The 13,063-nt window shown below is 34.3% G+C and overlaps 1 protein-coding gene across 1 annotated transcript in view; it reads right to left on the reverse strand.

Moving 5' to 3' along the window:
- The window catches only part of NCAM2 (neural cell adhesion molecule 2), a 528,788-nt gene that overhangs the window by 90,249 nt on the left and 425,476 nt on the right, over positions 1-13,063 (reverse strand). The window contains exon 11 of the mRNA XM_044913789.1: positions 9,418-9,514. Coding sequence (XP_044769724.1) covers positions 9,418-9,514 — 97 coding nt within the window. The remainder of the gene's footprint in view (positions 1-9,417; positions 9,515-13,063) is intronic.

The following is a 13,063-nucleotide window of genomic DNA, read 5'->3' on the forward strand; positions in this document are numbered from 1 at the left end:
TCAAATAAATAAATAAAAAAATCTTTAAAAAAAAAAAATCTAAACGGAGAGGGAATTAAGCAATTGGATATAAAAGTACAGCATTCAGGGAAAAGATCCAAGCTGAAGATATATATTGGAGTTACAGGTGGAATACAGGTGGTGTTTAAATCTGTAAGAATTTAGTATATGAAGGATATGAGTTTATATAAAACAAAAAGAGATCCAAAAATTGAGGCATGGTGATTTTTAACAGGTCAGAGATTTATAACAACTAGCAAAAGATATCAAGCAGAGTCCAGTGAGGAAGAAGGAAAACCAGAAAAGGATGGTGACATGCTAGCTAAGTTGGAGGTTGGAGAGATGATTCAAGGAGAAAGAAGTGATTAACTGGTTAATATTCTGGCACTAGATCAAGAAGTATGAGGATTGAGAATGGGCCCCTGGATCAAGCATGAAAAAGCTCAATGGATACCTTAATAATAGGTTTTATAGAGCAGTTAAAGGTAAAAACCCAACTGGAAGAGTTTGTGACAGAATGAGAGGAAAATAATTAGGCAAAGCAAATATAATCAATTATTTTGTGAAGTTTATTTATTAAGGAGGGGGAGGGGGCAGAGAAATGATGCAGTGGCCAGAAGAATTTATAAGGTCAGGATGATTTTTTTAAGATAAGAATTATTTTCCACCACAGAAATAAAAAGCTTACTTTTTCTTTTTTACCCTGACACCCACCAGAACAAAACAAAAAAAAAAAAAAGCAATCCATTTGCTGTTACACACACACACACACACACACACACACACACACACACATACATACATACATATGTATTAAGAATATAATATATATTCTATTATCTCCCTTTCTGGAATAGTAGACATTAAGATGTTTGAGTTTACACTTATAAATTTTAGGCTAATTAGAGAAACATGGAAACTGACAATTGACCCATACCCTATGTCATCTTGAGATCAGTCTCTACAGTGCTACCAACATAGAAGGATTGTGCTGCTTTATAACTAAAAACTCCAAACTTCCCTTGCTATATACATGATGTAGGCGAATGTAAACATGCTAAATGTTTTTAAGGACATGCATAATTTGACCACCTCACTACTTTCCTGTTCTCATCACCATCATTGATCCCCTCAAACCTGCAGTTGGCCTCCAGTCTCCTGGTTACTGTAGGGTCCATGACATTTCACAGCATGGTACCCTTGATTCTTGCCATTTCCCCCTTTCTTTTCAAAGGATCTGTTTCTACTCAGTCTTTTAGACTGAACTCAGAAGTTGACACCTATTTGAAACCCTCCCCAAGAATTCCAAACAGAATTCAATTTTTTGTTCCCAAGCATTTCACCTACATTTCTACTGCAACCCTTTTCTTGTGTACTCTAACTTCAATGTAAAGATCAGAGGCCATATATTACTCATCTCCTGATTCCCAAGGTCTAAAACAGTGCCTGGTACTTATTAGAAACTCATTATACATATGTAAAGTGTGAACTGATTAAAAATTGATGCAAGCAGGGGCTCCTTGAAAATAATATCTAGCTATCCTAATTTCCTCTTTTTTTTTTTTTTTTTTTTTTCCCCAGAGGAGCAGGGGAATTACAAAATTAAGCTGATGCCATACATGGTTTCTGAAGACATGCAAAAGTTTGTCTCCTAGTTTTGGAAAAAAGAGCAGGATGTATACTTTTCCAGGCTAGATAATAAAACTGATCATGTAAGAGAAACTTGGCTTTGTATTCAGTTGAAGAAAGTCTGTTTCCAAATGAACCAACTTTCAACTGCTTTCAAGTTTTATGTAACAAGGGTCTGGATAAAATATGATTCAGATATAAAGACACGCAGATTGACTATAATTCCATAAATACAGAATTCTGTTCAACTGATCCAGGTTAGACTGTAAGCAGGTTTCTATTCTCAAACATGACTTGATAGACTTCTCCATGACTTAGGTGAAAATACAGATGACCACAGTTCATGTTATTTTTGAATTAAGTCGATCCTGGAAAGAGGGCTAAAACATTGGATTTGACAGGGTCTCAGTAGGTTAAAAAGATGTGTCCAAATGGACAAGATGAGATTTAATAGGGATAGGTACAGGGTCCTGACTGAGGTTAAAATAAAAATCAATTGTGAAGCACAGCTTGCGAGAACTCACTTAAGAGCAGTTTGTGTGAAAAAGATACAAGACTAGAAGGAAAAAAGTGGCAAAATCACATGAAATTTTGTATCCTTTAATAGAAATATAGTGTCCACTATAAGTGAGGTCATTATCCCACAACCAAGTTTTACTATGCATTGGTCTATAATGTCTAAATCTATGTATTTTTTTCCCTAGACCTATGTCTTATATCTAAAGAGACATTTAACAAACTGATTTTTAGCCAAAGAAAAGTGATCAGTATGAACTACAGCTTGGCCATAATAGTAGCTAGCTAATATTTACTGAGTACATGCCCTGTGCTGGTGCTTTGAATTCATTTTCTCACTTAGTCTTGACACAATTCTGATCAGGTGGATCTTGGAACGGCTTCTGTAGAGCACTGAGACCCCCTTCAGGATGGAAGCACCCATTCCCAATGTGAGATATGTTCCCTGCCAGCTTACAGCAGAGTCCCTCCCCTAAAAGTGCTCAGGAGAAGGTGACTTTATCAGAAAAACCTATCACCTAATGAGGCAAATGGGATCTCATCATATTAAGATTTAATATGAAAAAGTTTACAGTTAAGAGTTAAATATAACAAAGATGAAATGAAGTAAGAAAGTTAAAATTATGAATGAAATCATTTGATAATGTTTAAAAGTTAGATTAAAAGTCATTGGACAAAAACTATAAAAAATACACATATACATATATAGACTGCCTTGTCAGATCATGATCTATTAGAAGTAGAAAACTATAAGGAAGGAATGATAATTGTTAACTATATGGTTGCAATTTGATTTACCTTTATGTATTCTACATCTTTAATTTGCTCCAAGACAGGTATTTAAATTGAAAAAGAAATATGTTTTCTAGCTAGAAAAAAACATTATCACCCTAAGAAGTGAACTTGAAAAAAAAAATTCATGAAGAAGTCTTTTTAAAAAAAACAACTCTCTGTCCCTGTCTTCATCTAATTGTATTTGTATTTGATATTTCAATAAAAAGTTAATATAACAAAATTGGTTATCAAACACACATGGGAAATATTTGATATTTCCCATGTAACTGTAGTTTTCTTTTTTTTATATATTTATTTATTTATTTTTTAATATTTTATTTATGTATTTGACAGAGAGAGATAGCGAGAGCAGGAACACAAGCAGGGGGAGTGGGAGAGGGAGAAGCAGGCTTCCTGCCGAGCAGGGAACCCGATGTGGGACTCGATCCCAGGACCCTGGGATCATGACCTGAGCCGAAGGCAGACGCTTAACGACTGAGCCACCCCGGCGCCCCTGTAACTGTAGTTTTCTAAAGATAGAAGTGAAATACCCAGCTCACAAATATAAGTGGTGTTTATATGCCAATTTCCACACACTACTATACCATACACTTCCATATCCTGCCACATAAAGACTATACCACCGTTGTTAAGAACAGTACTATCATCATACTTATTATACTTATTATACATATCATACTAATTATACTTATTATATTTTATTTTATTTTTATTTTTTTAAAGATTTTATGAGACTGATGCGCTGCCCACTGCGCTAAGAAGGCACCCTAAAGATTTTATTTATTTATTTGACAGAGACAGAGACAGCGAGAGCAGGAACACAGCAGGGGGAGTGGGAGAGGGAGAAGCAGGCTTCCTGCTGAGCAGGGAGCCCAATGTGGGACTCGATCCCAGGACTCTGGGATCACGACCCGAGCCGAAGGCAGCCGCTTAACGACTGAGCCACCCAGGCGCCCTATACTTATTATTATATTTTAAAAAGGTGTCTAAATAAACTACTGTATTTTAGAGTAAAAATTATACCTTCATATTCAAAAACACAAGATGTCTGTGAATCAATGATTATTTAATATGCAAAAATTCTTTTTAATATTTTAAAACCATTTATAAGATCACATATAGAAATTATATATACACACACATAAAAGATTGGATTTTTTTTTTTATCAAGAATGCTATCTATATTCACAAGTTATGTTGCTTTTCTTAAGCTACTATATCTTAGGTGTATTTGTTTATTGGCCTTAGTTTCCTTTTCTCTCTTTTTTTTTTTTTTTTTTTTTTTTTTTTTTTTGTGGGCTCCATGCCCAGTGTGGAGTCCAATGCAAGGCTTGAGCTCACAACCCCAAGATCAAGACTGGAGCTGATTTCAACCGACTAAGACACTCAGGTGCCCTTATTCTTTTTTAAAAACGTAATTTCATATTTATAGAAAACTTGTAAGTAGTGCACAGAACTTATCTTTTTTAATTTTTTTTTTAAGATTTTATTTATTTATTCATGTGAGACAGAGAGAGAGAGAGGCAGAGGGAGAAGCAGGCTCCGAAGGAGCAGGAAGCCCGATGCAGGACACGATCCCAGGACCCTGAGATCATGACCTGACCCGAAGGCAGACGCTTAACCATCTGAGCCACCCAGGCGCCCTTTTTTTTTTTTAAGATTTTATTTGTTTATTCATGAGAGACATAGAGAGAGAGAGGCAGAGGGAGAAGCAGGCTCCCAAGGAGCAGGAAGCCCGCAGAACTTATCTTTTTAATGTGAGCCATTTAGAGTAAGTTGACATGGTGCCAACTTTAGTGTGTATTTACTGTAACAAAACACTCTCCTACATAAGCTCTAGAAAACAATTAAATTACTATCTAATCCAAAGATTACAATAGAATTTCACCTATCATCCCAGTAATGTCCTTTATAACAAAAGATGCAGGCATGGCATTTATTTGTTATATTTATCTTTACTGTCTTTTAATATAGAAAGTTTCCTTAATCATTCCTTTGCACAGCTTTGACACTTTGAAGGCTGGTTATTTTGTAGATGGTACCTCAATTTGGATTTGTCTTCTCTTTCCTCATACTAGATTCTGATTATGCACTTTTGGCAGGAAAATTACAATTGTTATTCTGTGTTGTTCTCGTTGCCTATTTCTGGTAGCACCCAAGTTTAATTTTCTCATTAATGGAGATGTTAATTTTGATCACTTAATTAAAGTAGGATCTGGTAAGCTTACAACTATAATGTTGCTGTTTTCTCTTGTAATTAAAAAATAATTTGGAGGTAGGCACTTTAAAAATATATCCATTTATTTATTTATTTATTTTGTCATCTAACTTGCTAAATTTTTTCTCAGCATATACCTGTATTAGCAACCACTGATGCCCCTCAGGTGAATTCATTTGTATTATGGTATTTGTTAAAAATGGTTGATGAGGGGCGCCTGGGTGGCTCAGTCATTAAGCGTCTGCCTTCGGCTCAGGTCATGATCTCAGGGTCCTGGGATCGAGCCCCGCATCGGGCTCCCTGCTCGGCGGGAAGCCTGCTTCTCCCTCTCCCCCTCCCCCTGTTTGTGTTCCCTCTCTCGCTGTGTCTCTCTCTGTCAAATAAATAAATAAAATCTTAAAAAAATAAATAAATAGGATGCCTGGGTGGCTCAGTTGGTTAAGTGACTGCCTTTGGCTCAGGTCATGATCCTGAAGTCCCGGGATCGAGTCCCGCATCAGGCTCCCTGCTCAGCAGGGAGTCTGCTTCTCCCTCTGACCCTCCCCCTCTCATGCTCTCTCTCTCTCATTCTCTCTCTCAAATAAATAAATAAAATCTTTAAAAATAAATAAATAAATAAATAAATAAAAATGGTTGATGGATGTTTTTTGGCATGTGTCATTTTTTTTTTTTTTAAATTTCTTTTCTGCCTGGCACAACACATTGTTCCAGGCTTATCTTGTACTCTCTTTGTCCTACTCCTAGAATCAGCCACTTTTACAAGAAACCCTGGTCACTTTTAGTAAGGAACAGAATTAGAAACCAAGACATGGTTGCCAGCCGTGTATGCTCTTTGCTGTTGAAGTGTTGGAGCTCCCAAGTCCTCTCAGTGGATAGAGCTAGCTCAGAAATAGTTTTCTTTTCTTTTTATTTTTAATTTCAAGTTTTTATTGAAATTTTAGTTAGTTACCACATACAGTAAAATTGGTTTCAGGTGTAGCATTTAGCGACTCATCACTTACATATACAGAAATTGTTTTCTGAGTAAGATTCCCGACAACAAGAAGTTCCTTGTAGAAATGGCTGAATACACACAAACACACACCTTAACTTATTTTCTTCTTTCTATATCTATCTACATACATTAAAACCAGATTTAACACCAGTAACTCCAATACCCAACCATTACCCCAGGGTCATTCTAGTTTTTGTATTTTTATACAATCACGGATGTTACTTACCCATAGTTTGTAGCAATGAATCATCCATCACTGCCCCCACCACTTTACTTGGACCCCTCCTTACACTGATTAGGTTCCGACATTCTTCTCCAGTTTGCTGTTTCTGTCTTGGCACATGCAAATCCTTCTCACCTGCCTAGACTCTAACACCCCACACTAGATCATTGAACCCCCCTCTAGTCTATTAACTCTGCTGAGGGTCTGACCCCTTATGGTAGGCTTCTGTGCCCCCACCTGCATACAGATGTCTCTTTCGCTCAGATGTAAGACTTAATTATAAAGGAGGTAAAAAAGGAAGAAAAGAAGGAGGGAAAAGGAAAAGGAAAAAGAGATTTTTGAAATAAAGGAAGTTAAAAAGGTAGCTTTTTCCTGTATTTTTCTCTGAATATATAGCACATAATTTCATATGCAATTGTCGCTGTTTTAATGTATTGCCCTTTTAAGTCAAAGTAATCTGCTACAGTATAAAATACCACATGCTGGGGCGCCTTGGTGGCTCAGTTGTTCAGCATCTGCCTTCTGCTCAGGTCATGATCCCAGGACCCTGGGATCGAGCCCCACATTGCGCTCACTGCTCAGCAGGAAGCCTGCTTCTCCCTCTCCCACTCCCCCCTGCTTGTGTTCCCTCTCTCGCTGTGTCTCTCTCTGTCTAATAAAAAAAATCTTAAAAACAATAAAATACCACATGCCAAATGATCTGGACCTTTTACTAGGTCAGATAGGCCAATGAGATATTGAGCTGTGATATTGACATCTATTTTGAAATATTTAAATTTCTACATAACATTTTATTTAAAATCACCTTGCACTTTCATTGTTCAAATTCTTCAGGAAAGACTAAATTTTGTAAGCATTAAATAAAGAGTTCCCATCAAAGGAATAATGTTTATAAATGCTGATGTTTAAACGTATGTTTCCCATCTAAGGCTCAGGGTCTAATTTATTTTTATATCTCTGTTACAATTTCAGTTGAACCTACCTCTTCTGAAACAAATTTTAGGTATGCATTTGTCACAAAATTTTGAAATATTAGAAAAGTTGCAGTATTCAAGAAATATTTCCAATAACATTTTAGCTGTTAGCTTGAGTGAACATTTTCTATTTTTTTTTTTTTTATGGTTAGGTTGAGGGAAACTCATTAACTTAATATCTTCATTAGAAGGATAGGTATCAAACATATTTTTCAATGAAAAATGTTATAGTAAGAAATGTGAGCTATGCAGGTATACAGACATTAAATATTTCCTGAGAATTCCTTTTTTTAAGATTTTTTATTTATTTATTTGACAGAGAGAGAGAGAGACAGCGAGAGAGGGAATACACACAGGGGGGAGTAGGAGAGGGACTAGCAGGTTTCTGGCGGAGCAGGGAGCCCGATGCGGGGCTCGATCCCAGGACCCTGGGATCATGACCTGAGCTGAAGGCAGATGCTTAACGATTGAGCCACCCAGGTGCCCCATTTCCTGAGAATTTAATAAGATATCAAAATCTCATGAATATAATATTCTATTTTTCATATTTTTTCTAGAATTACAAGCACATGAAAATTTTTTAAAAATCTGGTCATTAATAAGTTTACCTAATAGACACACACTTCCATCATTTGTAAGAAAGTAATGTAAAATATATATTAGTATTAATATAATTGCATATACATATATTGGTCACATATTTAGTTATTATTTATAAAAAAAGTTCATACTAATTACAAGAAAATTTGCCTAATTTCCTGAGGCTTGGAATTAATGTAAGTAATGAATGCTTCTGATCAGTACAGATCATGCTCACTTCAATTTATTATCCATGAATTTTGATATGACTCAGCACATTTCATTTTCCTAGAATTTAATTGCTTATGTAATGGTTTATTCATATGCCTAAATGTGGATAGTCTACTTCCTATGATTTTCATTGAGATTAATTTTCTAAAGAACTCATGGTAGGTGATATTCATTATTTTCTTTCTTCCTTAATCCCTCCCTCCTTCCTTTTGTCCCTAAATTCCCTCTAATCTCAATACTTTCCTTCCTCCTTTCTTCCCTAAAGTCCTTTCGCACAATCCCTTCTCTGGTGTAGCACAACCTGAAGTGGAGAGAAACAGATTTCAGGTACATAATAATTTGAGTATTATTAGCTTTGTAAACTTTTAAATTTCCCTTTGGTCTTTACAACTAATGACATGGTTTACATATTAATACAAGTAAATATATTTTGTAACTTAATATAAAATTATAGTTATATACTAGAACTCTACTTAGAAAACATTTAAAAATATTTTCATGGAAGCTACTTATTCTATTAAAACATAACATTACAATAATTTTCTGATATTTCTCTACCTAGTCCTAAAAGGCAATGATCATGTTTTTGTATCTTCTGACCTATGCAAAATATACTACAATGTATATTTTCAGACTTCCAATTGGTCTTGTAAAAACATAATGCAAATTCTAGAAATATATATGTGTGTGTTATATATAACTTTATGTAACTAAAAACATAACTGGATTTCTAGTTAAAATGAATGTATCTACATGTTACTATTTTGATATCTTTAAGCTTTTGGGGAACAACTAGAATGCTTTCATACACAAAATGCAACAGCCTTTAGTGCAAGTTTTATAACTCTAAATATTCTATTTACCTTAAAAATAAGCTTATTATTTGTACTTTCAAGTTTAGGATTTTAAAATAGATTAATTTTAGTTTATTTTCTCTCAAGATGTCTTTTTAATTTTTTTGATAGGATTCTTACTTAGCATAAAATATAATTTGCTTTCTTAAGATATACCTCTTCTACTTCTTTTATAGATAGCTCACTTGTAAAGTTGGGGGATTAGAATCAGGGATTAAATCAATCCTGATCACTAAATATATTCTAAGTCCTCACTATCTATCTGTCAGATGCAACTGTTCTAAATTTTTAAGCACTGGTTCATTCTTCCTAATAATAACCTGTATCATGATTTATTAAAATGTAAAGCTATTTGCTTATAGATATATTTTATGAGATCTTATAAATTATTGTGCTATACTTACCAGCCAAAGCAAGAATATATTCTTGAAATCTTGTTCCTATACGGTTAGTAGCTGTGCAATTATATCGTCCAAAGTCATTGTCAGATGTAGGTGCTATCTAAAATAATCATAATAATAAAAGTTTAACAATTTTAAAACAATATATGGAAGTTTTAAAATAGACTCTAGTATTCCTACCAACTTCACCCATGTTCAATTATTCACAACTTCTTGCCATACTCTTTTTTTTCTGTATCAGGTAAGCATCACACCCTTTTAAAATGTAATACACGAACCTATATTTCCATAGCACTAGGCAAGGTATAGCTTAACTATTAATTTATGCGGTAGACAAATGCCACCATTTTATTATATCTATTGAATAGCAAAATCATTAGATATTTGGTATGTAAAGCTCATAAAGTAGTACACAGTTGGAAAAATATATATTCTGCAATTACTGCAGACATGAACTTTTTAGCCTAAAGCCAAGCAGATTTAAAGTTCACGACAGGCTGGAAATACATTAGTTTTTTTTGCCCCTCTCATGATTTTATTGAATATAAAATATTAATGAAGGATGAAGACTCATTCTAAAAAAAAAAAACAAACAAACAAACTTCCCATTTTGCAAGAAATTGTTCCTTGTGTAGCAATCCCTGTAGACAGGCACATTACCTTGATGGCTAATAATAGTATCTTGCCTCCATTTCTGTTCAATTTCTATCATTCTTTTTCAGTTTAGGTGGAAAATAGCTGACCTCAGCCCTTACGCATTTGAAATCCATAATTAAGTTAACCTTTCAGAAATCTATTGCTGAATGTTGGGGCCAACTCTGTAATTCTAATGTACCGAAATTCTGAAGTATCAATGCAGGAAAGAGATTTGATGATAGTAATAGATACAATTTTCAATCCCAGTAACTATTATTAAGAGAGAATATGCTTACAACAAGAGTTGCTGTTAATTTCAACTCTATCCCAAAAGGGGGGAAAATGATTTTGTGGTAATGGGAGGCTATTAACTAAAAGTACAATTTTGAGGTCCATTGAAGATGGTAATTCTGAAAAAGTACAAAAAAGCTGTGTCACTCATTCTCTGGTTAGCTGTCTATCTAGGAATAGATCATAAGTTTAAGAATTAGAGGCTTTAACCATTCTTATGTAAGCACTCCTGAGTGATTAAAACATTCATTTTTCTCACATTCAGCTTTTAATAAACCAGGGTAATTTAACTTGAAAATAATTTTATTAGTGAGAAAGGAATCTGCCCCCAAAATTTCTACATTTTATAGGCATAGGAGAGTAATTTGTATAGTCCATAGGTAACAATGTGCACTGAATTGATAAAAGGCAGACGGGATGGCCATGACAAAGAATCAGGACTATTGTGCAGCCCCTCAATATTAAAAAAGTAATTTAAATATAGCCAGTTTCATTGGAACAGCTTTTAAAACGCTCAATTCAGGGTTTTTTCATTTGTTTGTTTTCTGTTCCTGGGAGTTCATTTATTAAAAGTTAAAAGTTTTACAGTTTTATCTGAAATAATTTCTTTATCATGTTGTATGATTAACAAATATAGACGACACCCCTAGTAGCACAGATTATTAAAAAAAAGAAAAAAACCCCCCACAGACTTCGATATAACCTGGCCAGATCATGTGCCCTGCAGCATATTTGATGTGTTCTAGGAAAGCAATATGAATACAATGTGCAATGGTGGCTTTATGCCCAATCCCAGCACAATGAAATGACAGGTAATTTTATAAAAAAATAAAATATTATACAACAAATGTATATTCTAAAGCTTTAATTTAAAAATATTTAAATGTTGGGCACCTGGGTGGCTCAGTTGGTTAAGTGACTACCTTCGGCTCAGGTCATGATCCTGGAGTCCCGGGATCGAGTCCCACATCAGGCTCCCTGCTCAGCAGGGAGTCTGCTTCTCCCTCTGACCCTCCTCCCTCTCATGCTCTCTGTCTCTCATTGTCTCTCTCGCAAATAAATAAAATCTTAAAAAAATATATATATATATTTAAATGTTTAAAATATACCAATTATTGCTGATATTTATACAGGATGTTCTAGAAACATCTATATATGACACCAATTTTTCACATTTTAATATGCAGTTAAAATAATTCAAGATTACTTAAGATATTGGGCTTTAATAGTACATAACAGATCAACAAATATAATTTTGAACATCAAAATATGAGCTGGGAGTACAGTTTTGTTTTTTTTTAAGATTTTATTTATTTATTTGACAGAGAGAGACACAGCAAGAGAGGGAACACAAGCAGGGGGAGTGGGAGAGGGAGAAGCAGGCTTCCCGCGGAGCAGGGAGCCCGATGCGGGGCTCGATCCCACCCTGGGATCGTGACCTGAGCCGAAGGCAGATGCTTAACAACTGAGCTACCCAGGTGCCCTGGGAGTACAATGTTAATAAAGGAGTTCACTAGTCTTTTTCCTAAACTTTCATAAACTTCATTTCCTCTTTCTATGTGTTCCATGGTAAGAAAATTATATATTTAATAGTTAGCATTTTACTTAGGACAAGGAACAACCATACAGATGATCAAAAGCACAATATTATTCCAATTAGCCTATTAGGAAGTTCCTACATCAATTTTTACCCATATATTAAAATGTTGGCTTATTACCTCCAGAAATGAACAGGAAAAAAAAAATGGATGACCTTTACAGATGATTTTATTGGCACCACTCCGAAAGATTTATAGAATATTTTGTTATGTTTTAAAATTTATAAATTTAAAAGATTGAATATATATATTTACTCAGTGAAAAAGGAAAAACTTTAAAAATAAATTCAAGAAATCTGTCATTGACCAATTTATCAATTGCAAACTTAATTTTTGTATGTTGTATTATATGTTCTAAGAATTAGCAATTATGTGACTATTATAATAATTACTATCCTAAGCAACTATGTATGTTATTAATTCAAAATTAGTAATGTTTATCATTGGTTTTCATTTTTGTAGTTATTGTTATTTTGTTTTATTTTAAGTTGTATTAGCTATCTGTTAGTTATTTATTCAGGATTTTGATTTAATTTTTAAAAATAGTATACCCATAGAAAGTGTATGTTCAAAGTCAAAGCTTTAGCCAACAGATCATGCGGCATGTATGAACAAAAATTGCTTAGTTTTCACTTTGGGTTGGAGAGGAATGCTATTTAGGCAGAAGATTAAATAACATGCAAGCTTTATATGAATAAAATATTTAAATATAAAATGTTTAACATATTTAAATGTCAGATTTGTAACATGTTGCTTGACACTGACTATGAAGAATTATGAGCTATCCCAGAAACTGAAAGGTGGTAAAATGAACTAAAGCAGAAATTACAGATTAGTCTGTCACTTAAACATGAACTTAAATCTACCTGTTATGGAATTAATTGTGTCACCCCACAAAATTCACATGTTGAAACCCTAACTTCTAATGTTTTTGGACATATGGTCTTTAAGGGAGTAACTGAGGTTAAATGAGTTCATAAAAATGGGCCCTGATGTCCTTATTAGAAGACAAGACACCAGAGCTGTCTCTTTATGTGCACAGAGGAAAAGCCATGTGAGTGCATGGTTAGAGGGCACATCCCCTACCCAAGGACAGAAGTTTCACCAAAACCCAACCCTCTGGA

This window comes from Neomonachus schauinslandi, chromosome 1 (genome assembly GCF_002201575.2).
Source record: "Neomonachus schauinslandi chromosome 1, ASM220157v2, whole genome shotgun sequence".
NCBI lineage: Eukaryota > Metazoa > Chordata > Mammalia > Carnivora > Phocidae > Neomonachus > Neomonachus schauinslandi.